The sequence below is a fragment of the Rhinolophus ferrumequinum genome, chromosome 9, assembly GCF_004115265.2.
Source record: "Rhinolophus ferrumequinum isolate MPI-CBG mRhiFer1 chromosome 9, mRhiFer1_v1.p, whole genome shotgun sequence".
In the NCBI taxonomy this organism is placed as follows: Eukaryota; Metazoa; Chordata; class Mammalia; order Chiroptera; family Rhinolophidae; genus Rhinolophus; species Rhinolophus ferrumequinum.
In genome coordinates this window covers 14,256,258-14,282,552 of record NC_046292.1, presented here as the reverse complement: position 1 = coordinate 14,282,552, position 26,295 = coordinate 14,256,258, and the positions used below count along the sequence as shown (strand labels likewise).

Genomic DNA, 26,295 nt, shown 5'->3' with positions numbered 1-26,295 from the left:
TCAAATTGTTCTAAGATATTTTTTGTCTTTTTCACTTTATTGACATTTTCACTGATGATACAGAATCAATGGTGGGTCAAACTGCTGGCACCTTAGCATGAATCAAGTACCAAACTGTACCAGTAATGATTGTGTTCTTCACCAACATACATTCTAAACAACAACAACAACAAAAGCACCAGTTTTACTTAATGTCTTTGATGAAACAGTAAAAATTACTCATTTAATTAAATCTTGACCCTTGAGTATATACACCTTTTTAATATTCGGTGTGATGGAATAGGAGGTGCACATAAAGCCCTTCCTGTGCATAGTTGTCCAGCAGTGGTGACAACCTCCTGTGTGAGTTTCAAGCAGGACAAGTGGCTTCTTATTTTTTTAATGTAACACTATTCTTACCTGAAAAAATGATAAACTATGATTATTCAGACTTGGATATTTAGCAGACATATTTTCAGAAATAAATGAGTGTGTCTGTCACTTCAGTGAAAACTGTCGCCAATGATGAAACTACAGGTTTTAAGTAAAAACTAAAATATTGGAAACTTGTATCTACTGGAGGAGTGTGACTGCTTCCCAGTACTTAATAGACTTTTCGGATGAGATCAGTGGTGGTATTAACAGATTTGAGCTTTAATATTATATGGTGAAATGTGGCAACATTTGGAAAATCTACATTACTTAATGTACCAGTATTTTTCAGATGTTCAATGCATGATGTAACAAAATCATACAGAGGTGAAACGTCCATTTAAAATGAAATATGGGACAAATTAAATTTAAGGTAGCTGTGTATGAAAAGTTAATTGATACGGCCTCAGAGTCCAAATTGCACCTAAGTTTTAAAAACTACCACTTGTCAAGTTTTAGTGGAAAGCAAAAAGTATGCAGTTATCAGCAAAGGCTATTAACTTACTCCTTTTTTTGTAACCACACATCTGTATGAGACCACATTTTCTTCATAGACTTTAAAATAACATGTTACAACAGATTGAATGCAGAAGCACATATGAGATTTCAGCTGGTCTTCTGTTAAGCTAAACATTAAAGAGATTTGCAAAACTGTAAAAACAATGCTACTGTTTTCCCTAAATTAGAAGGAAAAATTAAGTGGCTTTAAAAAAAAAGTTACTATTTAACATAGAATTGGTTTGTTATTGTTATCCTAAAACAACTTAATAGATACAAAAGTTTTTCTGTTTTAATTTCTAATGTAAATATATATGGATACATAACCCATTTAAGCAAAAACTCTTTAGGTTCCTCAATTTTTAAGTGTAAAGGACGAGTTCTGAGACCATAAAGTATAGAAACACTGAATTGGATCTCAGTAATTAAAGCTATAATTTCTTAGCTCTTGTTCTTTTAATTAGGTAATTCTTTGAAAGGAGAAATCAACTTTTCCTGTTGTATTTTATTAATAATTTAATTGCTATAATTGAATTATTTGTTAGTCATATGTATTAGTTTTCACCAGAATCCTACGAAGTATAAGTACTACTATTATTTTTCCCATTTACAGATAAGAAAATTGAGACTTAACTAAATTGCCCAAGACTACACGAAAGTAGTAAGTGTTAGGGCAGGCTTTGGATCTGGCATCTTGATGTCAGAGTTCACATTCTTAATCACATAAAATGTTTGTCAAAGTGGCCCACTTTTCTCTTAGATTTAATGTCGGTTAAAATGAACAATTTTATCTAAGATAATATTTACTTACAAAATATCTTCTCATATATTCTCTCTTGTCTATCCTCTTTCATAAAGCTTTTCTTTTCTCTACTTTTTCTTTCCTAAGTATAGCATGGAAGGCAAAGACATAGGGGACAGAAATAGTATCAGATGAGTGTCTTAGAAAGTGTATATCCTACTTAAATCTTTATAATAATTATGCGAGACAGCTGTTACCATTTGTGAGGAAATTGGTTTGGAGAGGTGAAGTGACTTTCCTAAGTTAGGAAGTAGTGCGATTGAGATTCAAAGTCAGGTCTTACTTTTCCTGAAAGGGGTTGTTCACTTTCCATTCTATCTGCTTTTCCCCAAGCAACATGCATGAGTGGGTTAGGAAAAGGGGGAGAATCAGCACAGTTCAGTTCTTTTTTTTTCTTTCCATTTCCTTTTCTCTTCATACATGCAAAATCTATCTCCTGAACTTGGGTTGTCTTGTTGGCAGAGCCTTTCTTGATTGACTGTGATGTGGTAACTAGCTGGGTAGGTTGGCTGGAAGAGAGGTAGGGTATTTAGGATTTAGGTGCTTTGATTTGATGTTTGAAGTAATATCTTTATTCTTTCGGGGGATGCTTGGGCTGGCTTGGGTGCCATGTCCTTTTTTCTTGTTTTTACATGAGAGTGTAAATCTTTTGGTCATTTAGACCAAGACTTGCTTTGGCAGAGTAATCCCTACCCTAAAAGCCTTTATTAAGACAGAAAAAGAAGCAAGCATCTTTGGATTCTAGTTAGGTTTGGAATGAATGTGCTTATGTGAATTCTCAACCAGGGATCCTTATTAAAAAAAGTCTTTTGTCTAGTTGGGGAAAGGACATTAACATGTAAGGAATAATGAGAAAGTGTCTGAACAGTGTTCTCTCATATAAGATAGCATTTATTGAACACCTACTGTATACGTGTTTATTTCATTTAATCCTTACAACAGTTCTTTGAGGTATTATTTCCTGTCTCCTTTTATAAATAATAAATAGCATAACTGAAATTAAGTGAAAGAAAGCAACATATGATCTCTTATAACAAAGTACGAAAGCCAGGAATTTAATCCAGGTAGTAGTTGGGAGTTGAAAGCATTTAGATTAGTGGAGGGAAGAAGGGAAGGCATTCTAGGCAATGGGAGTTGCAAGGTCAGTCAGGAACTAGGCTGGTGTTCGCTATTTAGGAGAGGTTTCATTTTAGGGACTGGAAAATAAAGATTAAGTTGGAGAGCTCCCAGGTAGTGGTGGTAATCAAATCACAGGATTTGGACTTGGAGGTTAAAAAAACAAAAAAACAATAATGATAAAAACACCATTGGGGAGCTGTTTATTGTTCATTGACTAGATTGATCTTATGATATCGTACTGTATTGAATTGAAGAGAAAAAGAAAATGAGCCACCTCATTTTTCTAGTCAGGAAAAATGAGGTAGCTACTGCAAGTAGAAAAGGAAGATCTGAATTGAGGCAGTGGCCGTGGCCTTGGTTTGGGAAGGTGAAGATCGTTTCTAGAAAAATTACAAAAGTAGTATAGACAGGAAATTCAATGAATTTATAGGCTAAAATTGCATACCGGCTATAAGCTTAAACATTAGTTAATAATTGAACTGCTACGGTGTTAGAGTAGGAGTAGTATAGATTGACCCATTTGAGCCAGTAGGATTTTTCTCTTGGGGAAAAAAAACGTATAATGTAGTAAGAGTTAATTTCAGAGGTATATAAAATGAAGACTGATTATTATCCTGACCATTTTCTTCAAAATAATGTTTAAGATCTCTTCCTAAATTCTATTGCTTTCTATATTTTTAAAGTTAAACAAGATCTAATTTTGTACACATTATTCATTGTTAAAAATATATTTCATCACATTAGTATGTATTTTAAATTTTACATTGTATAAATTTGAGGCTTATCAAAAAATAACATTGACTTTTAGGTAGAATAATTATATGCGTCTCTACAGAGGTTATTAATAAGAATGTAACTGGTGTGGCATTGTAACAGTTGGAGATTGAGTCATAGGAGAGTGGTTGGGATGTTTCCTACGTAAATGGTGTGCTGGTGATAGTGGTGCTGAAGCTACCTAATCAAAATTACTTTTAAAAAATCTCTTTGAAAGGCATCATGTCAGGTATCACCATACCGGATCTCAGTTAAGTCCAGCACAGTCGATTTTTCTTCCCGGTTGTGTTAATTCCCTGTTTGAGCACAGGATAATTCACTGTTATTTAGAAGCCGGGGTGTATAACAAATACATACCCGACAGTAGAGTCCCACTCAGGGCTGTGAGAACCAAAGAAATTAGTCGGTTTAGCTCTCAAATCTCATGCTGACCCTGGAGCATATGTTATGTTCCTTGAGTGGAATGACGTGTCAGCACTGTTCACATTTCCTTTTCTCTCTCTTCCCCTCTGCCCTCCACCTGGCATGGTTAAATTTGTGTAAGTTAAATGGAGGAATGATGAGACTATATAAATATATACATTAATATATATGTATACACACACACACACACACACACACTCATACATATTATATTTTATTTATATACGATAAGTAACTTGGCAACTCTACTAATTTCCATGGCATTAATTCTAAAAGGAATGTTTCTTTGTATGTTATGTAAACAAGAGTTACTTAAATTTGAACTAAAAAGTAATTTGTCAGTTTTGCATAGTCTTAACTATCTTGAGCCCATTTCTTCCTCCTTCCAAATAAGTTGAGCAGTAGCTGTTACGATGAAATGATACATTTGGGGCAAAGAATATTTCCAGATACTACAGTAGACACTTTATATGTATTAATACAAGTAAAACATATTCTTCTATTTAATTTTATGTTTACCAAGCTTTTGCTAAGCATCACTTAGCTTAGCAATTTAAAATGGTATCTTAAAAAGATAATATTTGCAGGTGATAAAAAATTCCTGTAGGACAAAAGGCTATATATATATATATATATATATATATATATATATATATAGTGAAAAATAAACCTTCTCACCCTCAGTGTCCTAGTTGTCTTAGAGGCAGCCACTTTTGTCACTTTTTTATGTGTTCTTTCAGAGATCTTTTGTGCAGTGCAGTCATATCATGAAGCTTTACAACATTTAAAATTTGCAAACCATCAAATTTATTAAAAACTTTTAGGTATCAAGCATTAGAAGAAATTATTTCCAGTCCTGAAAAAATATAACAGGAATCAATTTTAATGGAGAATCACGCTATAGATTTTTAACTCTGATTTTATGGATTCTGAGTTGTGTAATCTAGGACAAGCTGAATTTCAACTTTCACCTTTACATAGTTAGCATTTTTGAGGTCTACCACATATATAGAATTGTATACAATTTTATTATTTTTTTTTAATAGGTAGAGAAACCATATGTACGAGTAACATTCTTAAATAGTTATAGGCAATAAATCTTGAGCAGCATCTAGCTTGTTTTCAAGTTTAGAGGGAGGCCAGCTCTATTTTAGCCTGACTTGCAATGGTATTGGTCTGGAACCTTGATGCAAACAGCTGGGTTACTGAGCAAGATGGAGCAGTGGGGCAGAATAGGAGTAGCTTTTGTGAATTAAATATTCATAATGTGGTGGCATTGTTCAATTTGAATCATTAGGCAAGTTTAGAATTTCTGTATACCTATCTAGGTGTGAGTATTAAGTACCCATATATACCAGAACCAACTAGAAGTTACTTTTTATAAGAATATCATTTGATATTTTATGCTATAGTGTGCTATTTGTGGATAAGGAAAAGTTGATCTGTTAAACTCGGAATCGGTATTTAGGTGGTATTCTTGGATTTATGTTTATTTAACGCTACTCATAGAATGCATGTCACATAATAAATGAACTCGTTTGGCTTGGAAACACTGTCTTTAGAAAGGTAAGAGCAGGTTATTGGTATGTTTTATATTGTATTTCAAATCATTCTTTCCTTTGCTCTTTTTCAGTTTTCCAAGTATTTGTACCTTTCTGATCTTACAGCTCATATTTGTTTTAAAATCTCTTTATAAGCCTGCCATCTTTAAAGAATGACATTTGATTGTTTTAAAAATATTTTTGGAAAACTTAAATTTAAGCACGTGACAGTGGATACGTAGTGATTACATTGATCTGGAATTTATGGAAGAAAGTCATTTGGCTATGCCCATTCTATATAAGAACATAAAATCTGCTGAATAACTTTCTATTTGCTAGTTTTTATTGTTACATGCTTTCCTTTCAGAATTTTATGTTGAAAAGAAATGCTGCTGACTGTTTTAAGGAAGAAAACATCTTTCTGGGAATTGGGCGTGTCTAGAGTGAGATAGGAAACATCACATGGGTCTGTGTTAAGAAATTATGTTTAGAGTTGCAATAGTTTATAGGATTTTTTTTCTCTGTTAGGACATTTTTATTGAACATTGAAAGTAAATTATAGTGATGTAAAGTTTTTTTAATTAAAATTTATTGGGGTGACAATTGTTAGTAAAGTTACATAGATTTCAGGTGTACAATTCTGTATTACATCATCTATCAATCACGTTGTGTGCTCACCACCCAGAGTCAGGTGATGTAAAGTTTGTATTTTTTTGTTGGTAATTTAACCAAAAGCTAAAGATAACTTAATCCAGTCTTTGGCTTTGTGATCGAAAATTGACTTCCATCATCTTATATGTTCATTAAGTATTCCTAGAGGACCTGTTCTCTTGGGTGGTTCTGAGGGGGTGAGATGCGCTTGCAGAATGCTTTGCAGTTCTTATTGGCTGTGATTTTGCCAGTAGATGAAGTGATGAAAATTGTTTCCAGTGTGCTTTCATATTAGATGATGATTACAGAAGGAAGATGATTATATTTTCTAAGTGCTCATGGTTAGTATTTTATATTGCCATTGATATTCATTAGATCATTTTTCTTCAGAGAAAAAATTAGATTTGCTCAAAAAAGTTTGCATGGGCTGGAGGCTTTGGAGATAAGCTTTGCTAATGAAAAGGTATCGATTTCCCCTATAAGTCTCCTTGGTAGTTGGCATGGTGGGAACAAGTGTTTCCAGTAACCTGATTTTTGGCATGTGACAGATAAATTAATTTGGCTGAGGACACTAGTTGTTCAGATATAAACAGGAAAAAAAGCAGTTTCCTCTATCTGATAGTCTTCCATGTAAACTACTTTGAGCTGAGAACTGTTAAACTCATCTGATAAGCTGCTCACCTTGGGGAGAACAATTAGATCAGAATTAACAAGTTTCATAACAGAAATTCTCTGTAAAAGTTCACTCTCCAAAGTGGCAAAGGTTAATCAGTATCTTTCAGAATTTTGTCAGGTATGGAACAGATTGCATTCTTTTTAGCTTCTCTTTTCATTTTTCATGGTGTCTGTCACATGCTCCCAAAGATCTGCTTTTCCTCACATCTTTCATTCTAGTTTTTCTAAGCTCTAAAGACTGAGTAGGAGAGTTTTTGGAGCTGTCAGGGAATGGTAGGAATCTGGGAGAGGTATCCTAAATGTGTTGTCACCTGAATAGTCCAGAGAAAGGAAAATCACGATCTTTTTGGAAGAGCTATTTGTAATATTTAAATATTGCCTACTACATGCCAAAAACATCACAAGCCTTATTTTGTTAAATCCTTCCAGCATTCCCATAAAGTGTAGTGAGGAAACAGGTTTCCTCCAAGATAATCTAGCTAAATGAGGAAGCTGGAATTCAGATTCTGGTCTTTTACAGCTCTCAGGTCCACGTGCTTCCTAATGTGTCAGTCCTGAGGGGGCTGCAGCGCAATCTAAGAGGAACCCGAATAGTGCAATTTTGCCCGAAAATACATCTTGTGTTCCATTCAGTGACAGATGAAGGCGTTTATTGCCCAGAACATTCAATGTTCATTATCTGATGTAATAGGAGCCTGTGAGCTCTTGCCCGGAACTTTTTTTTCCAGAAAGATAATATTAGGAGATTGATTCAAAGTGCCAGTCTTAAGGCTTTTACTAGTTTGAGAAAGTCAAGTGTTTTGACGTAGACTGGATGCAGACAGTAAGGGAAAAACAAAAGTGCATGCTAGATATGGTAGTGAATAATATTTTGAAAAAGTTGTAAAATCTGGCTGAATTATAGCATTTGGAGCTTGAAAAAAAAAGCTCCTTGCAGAGAATTGAGTGGATTTGAATGTGAATTAATCTGCTTCATCATCAAATTATCATTTTAAGAAATTAAAAAAAATATAGCTTATCATTATGCTTGTAGTACCTTTGGTTTAATTTAAAGTTTTTACTTTAAAATTTGTTATAGTCTGAAATGGGCCATACAAATTTCATTTTAATATTGTGTTAATTTTTAAAATTAGTATCAATTCTTTAAAAGAATTTCTACATGTAAATGCCCTTCAGCTCCTTACATTTTCACTGTGGCCACCAGGAAGTGCAGAGCCAAATTAATGGCCTAACGTTTGTAATATTGTGGGACATTACAGTCTGTTAGTTTTTGTCATATTTGCTTCTTTACTTTCATTTTAACATTCTGAGATATCTATTTATCTATCTATCTATCTATCTATACACACACGATAATGGAAAAACAAACTCCACCATGACTAGAGGTGAAACAAAATAAGAGAATAAAAGCCTTACACTTTTTAAAAGAAAGATACAAATGTTTAAATTCATTTGTAAATTTACATTTGTACTTGTATTTAAGCCTTTATGTTCACAAATTCATAATAAAATGAAATACTAAACTTATTTCTTCTACCCTTCTCCAATTTTTATTCTTAATAAATAATCTGAGTGGTGTTTTAAGCATTCACTGTCATTACTGAATTAACATTTAGCTGTGATTATTGGCATGTCAAATTGCTGTAGTTATTAAAAACCTAGTCTAAGTTTAAACCATATATAAACTCTAATTGTTTCAAATAATACCATCAAGTTTTACTAGTGATTATTTCAAGAATCTCACTAGCATCAGTTTATTCACATAGCACTATAACTCTTCTTCCATCTGTATCATGGATGAATTTAATTAATGTTTAGAAATTTAAGGTTTGTGTTCTCTGATATTATATAACAAAGCATTTATAATCTTAATTGAGCAATCTTGTACATAGTGTTGGAGAAAACTCTTAATTAGATTAAATCTATTTGTTGATCTTTTCTGATTCCCAGATTCCTGTTATCTCTATTCTGCTGCTGTCACCCACTGAATTTGTTTTTAGAGTTTGTATTGTTCTAAAATTTCCACTTGGTTCTTTTTTATAGTTTGTATTTGTCTGCTGAGAATTTCTACCTTTCCATTCACTTCGAATGTGTTTACGTCTTATGAGCATAGTTATAATCGTAGCGTCATCATCTATTGATTACCTTTTCCCTTAAGAATTGGTCACATTTTCCTGGTTCTTTGTATGGCAAGTAATTTTCGATCATGTCCTAGACACTGTCAATGTTATGCTTTATAAATTGTAGATTGTTTTGAGAATGTTTTATAAGCAGCAGTCAACCTTGTTAGATGTGACTTCCAGTTCTCGAGAATTGGTTACATTTTCCTTTTTTGTTTATGTCGAGTAGTTTCAGATTATGTACTGAACATATTTAAATTTTTATGTTTTGTAGGTTTTGGGTCCTGTTATAATCCTGTAAAGAGTAGGGATTAAGAATTAAAAAACCAAAACATTCAGGCCTCAAGGGTTGTCTCTGCTTCTGTCTGGGGTGGAGGATGCTCAGTTCTAATATTTAATATGCTGCTTTGAATTTGTCCCATTTATGTACAACTCAGAAGTGAGCCTAAGACTTGTGGGGTTCATATAGAGAATTAGGGGTCCTCCTCCTTCAGTTTTGTTCTTTGGAATTCCCCCAGTACTCTGGTCAGCAAGGATTCTTTTCTCCATTTCCTCCGGCCAGGAAGAAGGGGTTTCTCTTGGAGGTCTAGCTGCTTGCATTGCTGCTGGTGCATAGTTCTATGACGGGGTCCCTCCTTCAAGGCAAAAGCTTGTAGAGAAAAGAGGATAAAATAGAGAACAAGAACCACAGGGACCCCGCTCTCCTCCAACACCATGTGAGAATGTTTCACCAAGTCTGACTCCTTTCCACAACCCACCCTTTTTTGTTTACTTTTCAGTCTGCAGGTACATTCTTTTTTGTATTTGTCTGCAGTTTTTAGTTGTAATCAGAAGGGGAGGGCAGACTGTAGTGGATTTACTCCACTTTGGTAGAGTGGAATGCCTCCGTTTAAAAAATAAAGACATTTCCTTTTTGTTGTTTACCTTCATTCTTCAGGCATTTTTCATATAAAGCTAGCAGCTTTCTTTAGTTGCATTTTGGGCCTGAGGATTCAGTTATTATTTTGATTGGCTTTGATTGCATATTTTATAAATTTTCTGAAGCCTATTACATATTTTGATTTGTAAGTTAAAACTTCATTTATAATTTTTTAATTTATAAATGAATCTAGAGGTGAATATCTTTTTGAGGTATTGTTTTTATTTTCTTTGGATAAATACCCAGAAATGGAATTGTTGGGTCATACGGCAGTTCTGTTTTTAATTTTTTGAGGAGTCTCCATACTGTTTTCCATAGTGGTGGCACCAATTCATAATCCTACCAGCAGTGCACAGTGGTTCTCTTTTACCTACATCATTGCCAACACTTATTTGTTGTCTTTTTCATAATAGCCATTCTGACAGATGTGAAGTGATACCTCATTGTGGTTTTGATTTGCATTTCTCTGATGATTAGTGACGTTGAGCATCTTTCTGTGTGTCTGATGACTGTTTGTATGTCTTCTTTGGAGAAATGTTCAGGTCCAGCTCCCTATCTGTTTATTCAACCTATTCTGAGCAACTAATAGTCTATCTGTATTTATAGCCTATTCTGAACATTTCATAAAAATCGAATCATGTAATACGTGGTCTTTTGTAACTGACTTTCTTTCACTAAGCATGTTTTCAAGGTTTATTCATGTATTAGTACTTCATTTCTTTTTATTGCTGAATAAAATTTCATTGTATTGATATACCACATTTTGTATATGCCTCCATTCATCAAGTGAGCAACAGTTTCCACTGTTTGGCTATTTTGTATTTTGCTGCATCTAGATAAATAGTCATATATAAGTTTTTGCAAGGACATATGTTTTCATTTCTCTTGGGTATATACCTAGGAGTGAAATTGCTGGGTCATAGTGGTAACTTAGTGTTTAAACTTTTGAGGAACTGTCAGACTTTTTCAGAGTGGCTACAATATTTCACGTTCCCAACAGCAGTATATGAGGGTCTAGTTTATCCACATTCTCGCCAACACTGGCTTTGTTATTATAGCCATCCTAGTGGATGTGAAGTGGTTTCTATCTCATAGTGGTTTTGATTTGCATTCCCCGGTGACTAGTTATATTGAGCATATTTTCTTGTACTTGTACCAAAAAGTACAAAAAAATATGCTCAATATAACTAGTGTATCATTTGTGTATCTTTGGAGAAATGTCTATTCAGATCCTTTGCCCATTAAAAAAATTAGGTTGTGTTTTTGTTACTGAGTTGTAAGGGTTGTACATAGATTCTAGATACAAATCCCTTATCAGGGATTTGTAAATATTTTTCCCCATTCTGTGGGTTGTCTTTTCACTTTCTTGATGGTATCTTTTGAAGCACAAAGGTTTTTAATTTTGTTGAAGTATAATTTATTTTTTGTTGCTACTCGTGCTTTTGGTATCATATCTAACAATCCATTCAACTATGAGGTCATGCAGATTTATCCTGTTTACTTGTAAAAATTTATAGTTTTAGCCTCTTCATTTAGGTCTTTGATCCATTTTGAGTTAATATTTGTCAGACATATCCCTTATGTTAAAGGGAATATATTAATAGCTATTTCCAAAGCAACTGTATTTTATTTATTTATTTTATTATTTTTTTTACAAAGGGAGATTAGCCCTTTAATACCTTTAAGACATTAAAACACACTATAAAGCCTCTATTATTGAAATTGTTACATAAATAGACCAATGGAATAGAAGAGAAAGTCCAAAAACAAATAAAAATACATCAAAGCAACTGTATTTTAAATAGGTTCTTTCGAGAAATCATGTATATAGTATCTTTGTGAAATAGGATATTGTTTTGAAATTCTGTTCTTATTATGTTACAATTTATCTTCCTTTTTCATTATCAAAAACTAGTTAGAAGTAAGGAGAAAGTGGAGAAGGCATAAATTGACTGACATTACCATATTATTGCCTTCCCTAAAGCTTAAATGCGACACAATGCAGAAAAGATCTTTTTTATTCATTTGTTTTCATTTCCTGCAGTCGGTTACCTCTGTCTTCTCTAAAGTAGTATTTGTGCAATGGGGTTTGTTCTCTGGCTTTCCCTTCCAACGAGGTAATGATAACTTGAGGCTATCCCTTTAAGAAAATTGCTTATGTTGAACATCGGCATAGTAGTAGCTTTTCCTGTAATGGAGTGGGACAAAGTTTAGGATGATTCCGCTGGGAGTTATAAATGGAACGTTAGTGTTTCAGTAAACTGGAGGAAGATTTCTATTGACCTTCACTACTTGCTTTCTGATTGGTCAAAATCTGCCTTTCGAGGAGGTACTTGACTACAAGTCAAACCCAGGGTCAGATATGATTGTCATAAATCAAAAACTCTCCTGAGGAGAGTTCATCATTCGTGAAATTTCAGTAAATATCTGTGCTTAAAAAATTATTGGTCCCCCCTTTTCTTCATGGTATAAGTAGAAAACATTCAGATCATTAGGTAATCTCATACATCCTGGGTTTCTCTGATGAAATTTGGTTGCTGAAAAGTTTTTATCTGCCTAATTGACATTTAATGTAGAGAGTATGTAGTGAGTATTTTAATGATCAATTTAGACTATTGTGCTTTAATACTCTCTTTAACTTTCAAATTTTAATTTTGAAATTTATCTTGTTAATGTTACATTAGAAAAAGAAAGTGGGGAATTAGAAATTTTTTGCATTTATATTTCTACTTAGTCTTAATTCAGTTATTACATACCATCTGTTTAATCTTGTTAATGATTTTGCTTGTTTTTCCTAATGATATAAATCATAGCGATTTTAACCACTGAAGTGTCAAGTGGCTATGCTACTGTATTTCAGTCATGAGATTTAAAAAATAAAAATGTGTTTTGGAGCACTGCACATGCATGTTACACTGCTCATTGAATTAGAATTTTAAGTGGTGCTATGAGAAGCTATTTGCTTTTATCTGGAGCTCAAAGGGAAATAAGCCTCCAGTGATTTATGCTGGAGACACAGATCTTGGTGGGAGCTGGTAAGAAGCTCAATGGTCAGTAGAATTAGGAGGAAATGCGCTGGAGTGTAAGAGCTTTACATGCCATTTCTTTCAATTCACCTGTTTTTGGGGAAAATGCCTTGCAGTATCTATCTCATACTCATTTATCTAGGCGTTTTTAGTGGAAAAGGAGATAACCAGCCTAGTTGCAAGTTACTAAAATACTAAGTTATTTTTAAATTGGTATATAATTCATAGTTTTCAAATGTACAGTCCAGTGTGTTTTGCACATATTTATGAAGACGTGCAACCACATCCCCTAAGAATTAAAGGAGAAAGTTGCTCCATCAAATAAGCTCCTTTGGTGTCCTGCATTACCTGTTCACTGTGTAATAGTGAGTATTCATGTGCCACTGGGAAGATGATTCAGCTTGGGCCAAGAATTTGGGACTTTTTAGAGTGGCACTGCATTGACGCTTATGAGATGAACTGCTAAGTTAGTTCTGTCCTACAAAGAGGGACAACCATATTTTGACCAGGTGGTTATACTTTTTTTTTTTTTTTTACCACGGTATAAAGTATTCTGCCCTTGGACACCTGATGTTATTACAGAACATCTTTCTTACAGAGCACGGTCTTTCGAATACAGAGAGACCTGGCCTGGCCACTTAGCCTTGTTAACTTGGGCAAATGACTTCATTTTGCTGAGCCTCAGTTTTAGGAGTACTACAAAATGGTTCAGTGAACACAACATGATTCGTTATGCTTGTAGATTCAGGTCTCCTGGCTTCTGTTTTTCAGTTTTCTTTTTATAGGACTACTTTTTAAAAAATAATTACCTTTTATCCAAATGTTCTTTTAAGAAACAGTTAATTTATCAGTCCACAGTATTCTGTTGGTAGTTAGCAGAGTGAAATAAATGAAATCAACATTCTTTATCTGTGGCCAAGGAAAAAGAATGTTTGTTAATACTGGACTATTGGCCAAATATATGCTTGTCTCTTTAGAAGTCTTGTAATTATAGTAATATTGTTTGCCAATAAAATAACTCATCGAAATCAGGAGCCCTAACCTTCCTTTGTAAGGTTAGGCTCAGCTTTTGGGTCATAGTACCGATCACTCGTTTGAAAACTTGTTCTCACATACTGAGAATTAGCCTTAGCTGGGAAAAGCTATCGCAATTGGCTTTGCCGAAGAAAGAGTGGCCTTATTTTTTCCACCATTCATATGACCACAATGCAGAACTATAATTCAAAGAAAGTTTTATTTCAGCCAAGGGTATCTTATTTCTGAAAATTGACAAGCTAATACGAAGTACTTTTGTCCTGGAACTTGTTAGGCTTACGTTTTCTACATTGCAGACATATATATAGTTTGGATGAAGCAGTTTTTTTATGACATGTTTTAGCTTTTGTTATTTCTCATTGTGGTGTTTTAAATTAGTTCTTTGTGCATAGGGGACGATGGTAATGTATTGTACTGTTGTGTGAGGTTGCTAGTTTCAAGAACTGTCTAGAGACTGGTACAGTGTTATTGATTTTGAATGACTAAAGCATAGGAATTTTTGTTCTGTTTTCCCTCTCTCACCTCAGTAAACTGTTGCTACTTAGATATAAAGAATTTCACTTACAATGATTCTTTCAGTCTTCTGCAACTTGTGGTAATTCATATAAAATTATTCTTTTCAGCTATCACTCTGTCTTCCAAACTGTTTCATTGAATTAGGAAGAAACATGATATGAGAAGTATTAAATATATGTTAGGACGAAGGAAGGATTCTGTCTCATTCTGGGTTTACTACATTTATAGTCTTTCTTTTAAAAATGCATTTACATCATACAAATCATTTATACTCATTGTAGAAACAGCACATAATATAGTTATGTAATCCTACCATCCAGAGATAATTGCTGTTAAACTTTTGGTGCCAGTCTTTTGGTTGTCATACTTAAAGAAGTAAAAATATCATTTTACCCGGTGGGAGAGCATGTTACATCTTTCAATTTTGAAGCTGAATAAAATGATAGTCTTTTGTCTTTTAACAGAATATCCTGACAACATACTGAAACATTTTAAAGTAAATTATGTCCGAGAGCCTCTTTTGAGAAATGGGGACTCTGGTGGGTGGACATGAGGGAAAGTAGCAGCTAAAATAGAAAAATAAGGAAACAGTTGTACTCGCCATATCTGTGTAGTTAGCAGAACAGACTGGGCCTTTGTCAGCAATTTCCAGGTTGACGAATTAGTCTTATCTTTCTGAATATCCTGCTTATATTTCCTTAGTCTCTTTTTTCTAGAAAGTAAAGGCAGTACGTTCTCATCATAGGCCTAAAGTTGGGAGTCTTGTGTAATTTTATTTGTTTTGAGTTTCCATGGAATGTTTATCATGGGAGTTGCTTTGGGAGAGATTGCTCTAATCACATTAGGAAATTTAAAATACTTTGTTTTCCAGTTTCTGTGGAGGCGTTTATAACCCTAGTAACTGGGTGCCAAACCTTGGGTCATTGACAAAACTTTGTGATGGTAATTTTCTCTTACTGCTAAAGCAATCCGTTTTTGAGTTCTCGTGTCCTTAACTCGCTCTTCTAGAATTCCCAGAGGACCTGTGCAGCAGCCTCTCGAGGATCGAATCTTCTCTCCTACTGTCTCGGCAGTGTACAGCACGGTGAGTAACTCAAGGTCATTTGTCATATTGTGTATCTGTTTTCGCACTTGAGCCTTTGATATTACAGGCAGTGTTTGTTTGATTGGCATGTGATAGATTTTTGGCAAAAGATTCAATAAAATCCTGAATAGAATTAGATGTATATAATGTAAATAGGCCGTTTACCCCATCATCTTAATTTGAGAAGTGGTGATGAAAAAAAATTGTGTTAAGATAAAAAGAAGCCAGGCTCACACACCTGGCTTCTTTTTTCTCCTTTCATATAAATATTCACCTCTGCCTTGTATTGTGATTTCTTCTAGGACTTTAATTTTCTTTTTAGATATTTTTTATTAAAATTTTTACTTTTTTTTTAACTTAAATTTTTTAATTTTATTTTTTTCCCTCTCTGATTACATATAAAAATGTAGAAATTTTGGAAAAGAGAATATTGGTTTTAATGGGAGCAAATTTAATTTTTTATGGTAAATGATTGATTCAAATTCAAAAATAAAGACAAATTTAAAAGATGGAAGATAAAGGTAATTAACTAAAAGCAGGTTTTAGCTGTCTTACAGTGAACCTGAGAGAACTTAGGGAGAATTTGGGAGCCAGACATATCTTTTTTAATATTTTAGTTCATCATACTGTTTATTCCTAGGAATATGACAGGGTCTTTCAAAGAAACTCACAGTATAGTAAGGGAGATGAGTAAATCAGTAATTGTAATCTAAGGTTATATGATAAAGCAATGACTATTTTTCTTTTGCGTTATGAATTACTTTTAGAATCTTAAAACGGTTGCAACACTTTCTTCTCAAAAAAAGAGCATATACCCGGTATTTACATACAATTTCAGAATTTCACAGATGTCCATCAGGCCATTCCTAGGCCCCAGGTTAAGAACCTTTCATTAGATGAATATATAAAAATGAAAGTATTTATAATAGCAGAATGACTGTTTTTATTTCAAAATACCCTAGTATTTTTGATAAAATTTTCTTCCATAGTATTTCATCCATAATCTTAAACTTGAATTTCTATTTACTGTTTTACTCCTTTCAAACATTTCTCCAAAGAATCTTAATTAAAAAGTTAATCTCTCTAAAGGTTTGTTTTCTTATGCTTAATTAAAAATAAAAGTATATTTTTATAATTAAAAAAAGAACCTTGGATTAGAGATCTGAATGTGCTATTCTAGGGAAAAGGAAGAAGTCCCGTCTTTGAGGAAGTAACAGTAAGCCGAAAAGTATAGGACTTCTCTAGGCAAAGAAGGGAAGAAAAGGCCTTCTAGGAAATGAAGATTTAGAGGCATGGCTGAGAAAAGGCCAGTCATCAGTCCAGTGTGGCGTATGTGTTAAATTTTATAGCAGAAGTGGAGATGAGATAGGTGGCTTTTTGAGGTTTTAGCATCGCCTTAAAGAGTTACAATTTTATCCTGCAGGTCATGGGTAAGATGATTATATTTCCTGGTTTGCCCAAAACAAGTCTCAGTTTACACCTATTGTAGATCAGTTCAACACCTGTTAATAACTTTTTGAACCACTTTGAACTCTTAAAATGAACTCAGTTTGGGTGAAAGGTTATCTGGTCACCCTAGTAATTGGAAATCTTCAGTTTATGTTGAAAAATAACGTTTAATTTTGTTCTGGCACACTTTTTCTAAGCCAGAGTTTGCCTTTTTTTTCTTCCCCCAATCTTTTTTTTCTGTGTTGTCGGCCCTATATAAGATATTTTATTCTAATTTTTTTAGTTTATATTATAATATTAGCCTTTTCTATGCTATTCAAAGCATTTTTTTTTTTAAGTTTTGTTGGGGAATATTGGGGAACAGTGTGTTTTTCCAGGACCCATCAGCTCTAAGTCAAGTCATTGTTTTCAATCTAGTTGTGGAGGGCGCAGCTCACTGGCCCATGTGGGAATGGAACCGGCGACCTTGGTGTTATGAGCACTGCGCTCTAACCGTTGAGCAAACCGCCCCCCAGGCATTTCTTAAATAATAATTGGTTTTACATTGTTTTGTTACAAGAATTTAATATTCACTCAACATTTGACAAATATTTCTTAAGTTTTTAATGTGTGTTAGGCATTGTTTTAGGTGTTGGGAATATAGTAGTGAGCAAACCACATCCTCAGTCCTCATGCCTTTTTGTGAGATAGAAATGACAGTAAACAAATACATATGCAATATACTATTGGGTAGTAATAAGTGCTTTGATAAGTAGTAAGAAAATGAGGCAGAATAAAGGGATAGAAAATTACCGGATATCCTACTTTTTAGCTTGGGCTCTCAGGGAAGTTCTATGTGAAAAAGTGGTATTTAAGTAGAAACCATGAAGTGAGGGAGTGAGTCTTGCAGATTTCTAGGGAAAGAGCATTTCTGGTAGAAGGAACAGCAGTGCAAAGGCCCAGAGAGCAACATGCTTAATGTGGTCTTACAACTGCAAGGAGAGCCCTTGTGGCTGGAGTATAGAACGGTTGAAGGTAGAATTCAGAGAAGTATCTGGAGCATCGGATTATGTGAGGCATTATAGATCATGGTAAAGAGTTTGGATTTTAAACTAGATGTGATGGAAAGCCATTGGAAACTTAAGAGCAGTAGATCTGAATTTTCCTTTAAAAGGCCACTGTAGCTATTATACAGAGAGTAGACTGTTGAGGGCAGGTGGTTGTCGCGGTGAAGTAGAAGCATGGGGACCTTAGTTAAGAGGTTATTGTAGTAACAGAGGCAAAAAATGATGGTGGCTTTCTCTAAAGTGGTAGCAATACCGTAAAAGATATGAGTAGTGGATTTGGTATATATTTTGCAAGTAAGGTAATTGGAATATGATGATAGCTTGGATGTGGGATATGAGAGAATAAAGAGTAAGGATGATGTCATGGATAATGGATTGAGCAACTGAGTGAACAGGGTACTGTTTATAGAGATGAACACTGGGTGAGGAACAGGGTTTTCGCCGAGAAAATTAATACATGTAAACAGTATTTGGGTGAGGACTCAAGCATTAGGTTGTTTCCAGTTTTTCCTATTAGAAATAACTTATTTGAATTTAAAGCCTTTTCTGTATTTTGGATTATTTTTGTAGAATAACTTTCTACAAATGCAATTACTGAGTTCAAGTATAGGCATGTTGTTAAGATTCTTCATAAATGAGGATGTGTAACTTTGTAAACTTAGTACTTTGGAGAGGAGATCATCAAAATCCCGTGAGTAACAATGATAACACAGTGCCTGCTACACAGTTTAAATGAAATTTTTGAATCTAAGATTTTGAATTGATTTTTGAGTTAGACCAAATTTGACTTTTGCTAGTTAAAGCTACCTCCACGTATATAGTCCATCAGTCAATTAAAAAAGTGGTGTGTCAGTTATATATATATATATAGTGTCTAGTCTGGAGAGACAAGGGATTTTAGGCAGTAAAAAAAGCCACCTTAAAATATGATTGTCTCCACTCTTTGATCAGTTGTTTCCATTCTTAGTATTCTAAATCTGTCATACCTTTACAATGTTGTTGCACACTGACGGAATGGGTAGGAGAGTGGTCGACCAGCTTTGACATTCTCAGTGCCCCTTTGTCTTAGCCCCAAGATTATGTATCAGTCGTTATTCCTCTAGTGTCTAGGTCCATTAGCATGATTTCTGTGTCATAAAATAAAGGCTAACCCTCAATTCACCTCTTCCTGCCTCAGCATATGGTGCCCATATGTCACTTGAATTGAGTTGGTTAAATTCTTTGAAAGGCAAAAAGACTCCTAGGTAGTCTTAAAAAATTAGGCAATCAAAGATTGTACTTGTTCATGTCTGATATTCAGGCTTTCTGCCCTATGTCATCCGTTTTGGATAGGCTCTCTGCTGATAATCAAAGAAGTATCACAAGTAGGACTCAACTTTTAAATGCCTTGTTACATGTTCCATCCTGGTTTGTATTTATTTACTTATTTTAGCCTGGTTTATATAAGTTTCTTCTTGTAACGTTTATCAAGAATGACAAGAATACTTTTGTCATTATTCCTCATTAGCCATAATTGCATTAGAGTGATTGATCATATGAACAAAGAATATAGGCAATATTTTGAAACTCTAGTAAGGACAGTATATACATATTATATGGTAGAGAGGAAATGGCAAAACTAAAGAGGCATGAGCTAATTTGAAATACATTCACTGATAACTCTCTCTTGGCATGCTTCTGAAAAACAAACTGAAATTTATCATGTATATTTTTTGGCTTATATATTTTATTTAGAGAAATTAGATTTTATTACTTTTAAGCCAGTATTGTTTATGTAATTGCAGAGGTAAACTTAATAAATTTTTTTCTGGAATAATGACTTTACTACAAGAAGCAGCAGTCTATATTCTGGGGGATTGGAAGAGTTTTCCTATTAACTGCTTATGAAAAATTCCTATAAATAAATTATTTAATTTGAATGAATTATTCCTTAATGCCATAACATTTCATGATCCTTTTTAGTCAGCTTATACTTTATAAAGTCTTGTTTTTGTTATCCCATAGCTCTTGTCATCTAACTAGAAAATCATGCTTTTATGTCTTTTTTAATCTGTCAGTGGAGACCCTGCACAAAGACAAAATTTAGCATGTGTTGATCAATATTCCTTAGGCAGTGGTGTCCAGCCAGATGTAAATCTACTTAATTGCCCTGTACTTCAGCATATAATAACAGTCCATTTTTCCCCCAGTGGTAAATAACACCAGTTGAACGGATGATTTGTTTATGCTTTATTTTTAACAGCAGCTTTATTGAGGTATATTTGAAATAAAATACATATTGTGCCTATGATTCAGATATATCTAAAGTTCTATTTAAAGTGTATAATTTGATAAGTTTTAACATATGTATACCTTGAAACCTTGAAACTGAAAACCTTGGCCACAATCAGGAAAATTAACATATGCATCACTCCAAAAGGTTTCCGCATATCTCTTTGTAATCTTTCTTTCCCACCTTTCTCCACCATTGATTGGTCTGCTTTCTCATTATGGATGCATTTATGTTTTCTAGACTTTTATATGTCATAATAGGAAAAGGAATCATGGAGTAGGTCCCCCCCCATCCTTTTTACACTCAGGTTAATTATTTTGAGATTTATCCATGTTGTTGTGTTTTATCAATAATTCCTGGAAGAAAAAGTAAATTTTAAATAAAAATTTAGGGCTGTCGTAATCATACGTTCCATATATTAACTTTTCCTCCCTAACAATAGTTTCTTTTTCGTTAAACACTGTAAATCATGATTATACAATATGGTACTTTTCTTTTTTAATACAACTTTGTGTTGTAAATAATTTCCCATGTTATTTCATAGCATTTATAAACATTAACAGTTTAAGTAGCGTGTCAATGATGTGAACCATAATTTACAGTCAGTAAATTTAGAAACTAGTGTTTGGCTTAAAGATTCCCTCTTATTTTCTATTTTAAATAACTGTGGTATAGACATATACATATTCATATGTATGTGTGTGGCTATTTTTTTCTCTATTGAAATAAGATTCTTTCCTAGGGTACGATTCCGAAAAGCAGCTTTATTAGGTTAAAGTATACTTTATAGATACTTAATAGTTTGACATTGTACTCTTAATGGCAGCTGACATTGCTGTTAGCAGTATAGGAGTATGTCAATTTCATTGTATCTTGATAGCTTCATGTCTTCCCATTTTCCAGCATCTTTACTAATTTGATAGGTGAAAAGTGCTATTTCACAATTCACAGAAGAGGAAATTACTAGAACAAAAATGACTGTGGAACAATGTTTAACATTGATAAAATAATGATGTCATCTTTTGTTTATAAAATTAGCAATGGTTAATTATATGCCCATATTTCAGTTGTAAGAACATAATAATTAGGAATTTTTTAGGACTTCCTTCTTGACCTTTTCATCTTTTTTCTTGTTTAATATTTTTGAGTTATTAGGTACAGAAAAGGAATGAAATTTTTCTGTTTGCTGTGGCAAAAAGGATTTTTGGTTGTAAAAAGATTGTAGTTTTAAGATTATTATTATGGTCACTTTTCTCCAGTAGCATTGCTGAGTGGTATTTGACCATAGAGTGTTTCCCCAAAAGTAAGACCTAGCTGGAGAAAATAAGCCCTAGCATGATTTTTCAGGATGACATCCCCTCCCTGAACATAAGCCTTAATGCATCTTTTGGAGCAAACATTAATATAAGACCTGGTCTTATTTTTAGAGAAACACGGTAGTTAGAAATCCAGATTTCTGGGTTTTTTTTTTTGAAATTTACATAAAAGATGAAAATCACATTTAGGTATTTTCTTTTCTTATTGTGGTAAAATGCACATAACATAAAATTTATTATTTTAATTTTTAAGTGTACAGTTAGTGGTACTAAATACTTTCACAATGTTGTGCAACTACCATCACAATCTATCTGCAGAACTCTTCATTTTATAAAACCGAAACTCTGTACCTATTAAATAACAACTCCTTACTCTCTCTTTCTCCCAGTCCCTGGAAACCACCTTTACATCTCTGGTCTTGACTAAGTAACTCATAAAAGTGGAATCATACAGTATTTGTCTTTTTATGACAGGTTTACATCTCTTAGCATAATGTTCTTAATCTTACTTGTGTTGTACCATGTATCAGAATTTTCTTCCTTTTTAAAGCTGAACAGTATTCCATTGTGTGTACATAGTACTATTTGCTTATCTATTCTTCTGTTGATGGACATTTATTTGGGTTGCTTCCACGTTTTAGCTCTTGTGAATAATGCTGCTATGAACATGGATATACAAATATTTCTTTGAAATCCTACTTTCATTTCTTCTGGGTATGCACCCGGAAGCGGAGTTGCCATACTATGGGAAGAGCTGTCTTTGTACTGGGGGCTGAGTACCCTGGAGAGAGCACTAAATGGGAGGCATGGCACTGCAGCTGTCCAGTTCCGTAGAAACATGCTTGTGGGCACTTGAAATGTGGCTAGTGGAAAGTACAGCTCTAGAGGGTGATAACGTCCAGATCATGCCAATTTTGTACAGTTCTGATTAGGCATTTGGATTTTATATGACGTGCAGAAGGAGCCATGGATAAAATTTAAATTATAAAAATACTTTGATTCTTATTATATTAGTGACTGAACTGGAATTTGCAGTTTACATGGGGGCAGAATGTATAGTGGTTAAAAGCAGCTAAGTGACTCTAGACTTGGACCAAATGGATGCAACATAGCAGCTATGTGTGTCGTTGAGCAAGTTCCTTAACTTCTTTGCACCTCAGTTTCCTTTCTCATTAATAAAATGGAGACGATAATTATGCTCATCTCAGAAGGTCATTATGAAAGTTAAATGAGACAAATCCATTGAAAACTAATTGAACCTGATAGGTAATCATCATTCAGATGTTCAGCAGCAGCTAAATGAGGAAACTACTAACTACTCTTATTATTCATTTGAAGCAAAATATGAACAAGCTTAATGTGGTGTTCTATAAAATGCTTCGGTTTTTCATTTTAATAATGTGGCTTTTAAAACTTCAGTATTTATTGTAAATATTTGTCACAAGGTAATTTTGGAATGTCTAACTTTATTTAAATAAAAAGTAAGCTTTTATTTAATAAACTAATAAGTATATTATAGAAAACTAAGAAAATTAGGGGATAAAAGACAGTCTCATTAGCCATGTGTTAAATGCTTTCAATGTTTTTTTAATGTTTCCTCATTTTAGTCAGCCACTGCCATATTGTTAGACACATTGCTTTATTTTTAATAATTCCATACAAATTTTTCGTTCAAAATAATGTAATTTTAAGTTACCCAGGTGTTATCATAATTGTAGATTATTGTCACCTTATTTCAACTAATTTTCAAGTTCTTTAGAGATACTTTTAATACTTATAATAATAGGTTTAATCTGTTATTAATCTCTAGTTTTTAATTATTAATGTGCTGTCAGGTATCTTTATTGAATGTGAATTATTTTTGATTTTCTAAAATTTCCCCCTTCCCAGTTTTTGAACTGTTCTAACTTAACGTTAATTGACATTTCTGAAACTTAGTAAAAAGGAAGTAATGTATGTTTTTCATTTTATGTTCATGAGTACATATGTGGCTCTCAAAAAAGTAGTAGCTAATACACTTCTTTTCATTAAGAAGTTAAACCTTTTAACAATTAATAGTTAAAAAGAATATAGCTTTACCTATACCATGGAATACAGTCGTTTAGAAGAAGTAGATATGTGTATTGACTTGGAAAGGTTTATGATATGTTGATAAGTGAGAGGGAAAACATGTCACAGAATAATTATTGTTGTATGGTTACATTTATTTATAACAGTTTTGCATTTGTAAATGAACAGAAAGGTTTGGAAGAATGCATATCAGACTAATGTTTTAACTGAGGAATATAGTGGGATTTGAGAGCATATGTAGACACTATTACTTTAAAAAAAACACAAAAACAAGAAACATTTATATATTAGCAATTAAGAACAGAAAGTAAGCATCAAACTCTTTTTCCTCAGTCTCTATGGTAGTGGTCTGATATGTGGATTGGTAGTAATTTTATACTATCATTCAGTAGATGCAAATGACTTTTTATAGTGATCTTAAAATTTTCCCTGAGGATCTAAACATAGTATTGGATTCGCAGTGATAAATTGTGGCTTACAATTTTCTATAGCAGTCTTATGTTTGGTTTACCAAATTTTCAATATATAGTAGTGAACTGAGTTGAAGCCTTGTATTACTTTATCATTTTCATCTAGAAGTTTAAATTATTTTATTTTTTATTGAGATGTAATTGACATATAACAATATATAATTTTAAGGTGTTCAACATGTTGATTTAATACACATATATTGAAGTATGATTACCACTGTCATGTTATTTAACACCTTCATCATATCAAATAATTGTGGGTTTGTTTTTTTTTTTTGGTGAGAATATTTGAGATCTAGTCTTTTAGCAACTTTCAGATATTGTTAACTATAATCACAATGCTGTGCATTAGATTTCCCAGAATTTATCCATTTTCTAACTGCAGGATTGTACACTTTGATCAACATCTCCCTAAGTTCACTTCCCACCCCCCAGCCCCTGGTGACCACCAGTTTACTCTCTGTTTCCACTAATTCAGCTGTTTTAGATTCCACTGTTTGTATAAGTAATATCATACAATATTTGTCTTTCTCTGTCTGACTTATTTCACTTAGCATAATGCCTTCAAGCTCCATCACAAATGGCAGTATTTCTGTCTTTTTTATGGCTGAATAATATTCCGTGTTTGTCTCTCTCTCTCTCTCCTCTCTCCTCTCCCCTCTTCCCTCCCTCCTCTCCTCTCCCCTCCCTCCTCTCTCCTCTCTCCTCTCTCCTCTGTCCCCTCCCCTCTCTGTCCTCTCCCCTCTCTCCTCTCTCTCTCTCTCTCTCTCTCTCTCTCTCTCTCTCCTTATCCATCCATCTGTGGATAGACATTTAGGTTGTTTCCATGTCTTGGTTATTGTGAATAAAGGTGTGATAAACATGGGAGTGCAGATAACTTTTCGATACCCTGTTTTCATTTCCTTTGCATATAAACCCAGAAGTGGGATTGCTGGATCATATGCTTGGGCGAGTCTAAGCCTTTTATTAATTTGAAAGGTCATCTTGGATCGAATTCCACATAAATGTTTAAGATCCAACATAAATTATATTATATCATTTCCTTATCCTTCCTGGGCTCACCTTTTACTAACATTTTCAGTAAACTTTTCTTTTACAAAAACCTAATTTTTACCCATCATTAACATCACCCTCCTTTCTTTAGACAAATTTCACAATCAACGTGAAATAGTTATGAAATCTAGATGCTGCTGCTACTATTTTTTTGTAAAAATATGTTAATTAGACCCAATCTTTTTCTGTATTGCCTTTCTAACTATATAATCGATTTATTTGTCTGTTGTAACAGTTTAAAACATGTTTGAAGTTACTCTTCCGTGGCATTAGAAATAAAACTGAAAAAACCTCTGGCTGCTTGGAGCTTGCTCTCAGGGCTTAAACATTGGAGATATGACAATGTTTAAGTTATTAAGGCTATTGAGACAAACTTAAGTCAGTAAATGGCTATTAAATGATAGGTGTGTGCAAGGCTTTGTGTCTGATAATACGGGGAAACGATGGTGGACGCTGTGATCCCAGCCCTTAAGAGTTCTCCTTTTACTAGGCAAGAAGGAAATACATTGTTTTAAGTACATATTGGAAAATGAGGACACATTTAACGACCTTATAAACTAGAACAAGTATATATAAATAAATAGTAAGCAACATTCATGGTATTGTTATCATGAATTCTCATTAGGCAGAAGTAGTTGGAGGGTTGGAGCATGACTGTAAGAAGACGACTAGAGAAAGTCATCTTCAGACAAAGATGACTAGATGAACTCTAGGAAGCCGTAAAAGGCTGATGGGCAGGCAGTTTGGACTGTATCGCAGTGGAAGTGGGGATAAGTGAACATATTCCAGTTCAGGACTTTGAGGTGGATGATGAGAATACTGCTCCATAGTGTAATGAATCGTGAAATGTATATAAAAATTGACCAAACCTGGTCAGAAGAGTTGACCATGGGGAAACTGACAAAACGCTCTGTAGAACATTTTCTTCATCATCATCAGTAACTCTGAGCACTTTCTATGCACCAGGCATTATTTATTATAAGCACTTCACTTGTACTAACTCACTTAGTCCTTATAACAAAGGT

The 26,295-nt window shown here is 33.7% G+C and overlaps 1 protein-coding gene across 23 annotated transcripts in view; it reads left to right on the top strand.

The window, feature by feature from the left end:
- EIF4G3 (eukaryotic translation initiation factor 4 gamma 3) overlaps positions 1 to 26,295 on the top strand; it is a 283,104-nt gene that overhangs the window by 56,244 nt on the left and 200,565 nt on the right. For all 23 annotated transcript variants that reach the window (XM_033113798.1, XM_033113794.1, XM_033113792.1 and 20 more), the window contains one exon: positions 15,519 to 15,594. Coding sequence is in view for 22 of the 23 variants with exons in the window: in XM_033113794.1 (XP_032969685.1) it covers positions 15,519 to 15,594 (76 nt within the window). In the remaining variant the exon portion in view is untranslated. The remainder of the gene's footprint in view (positions 1 to 15,518; positions 15,595 to 26,295) is intronic.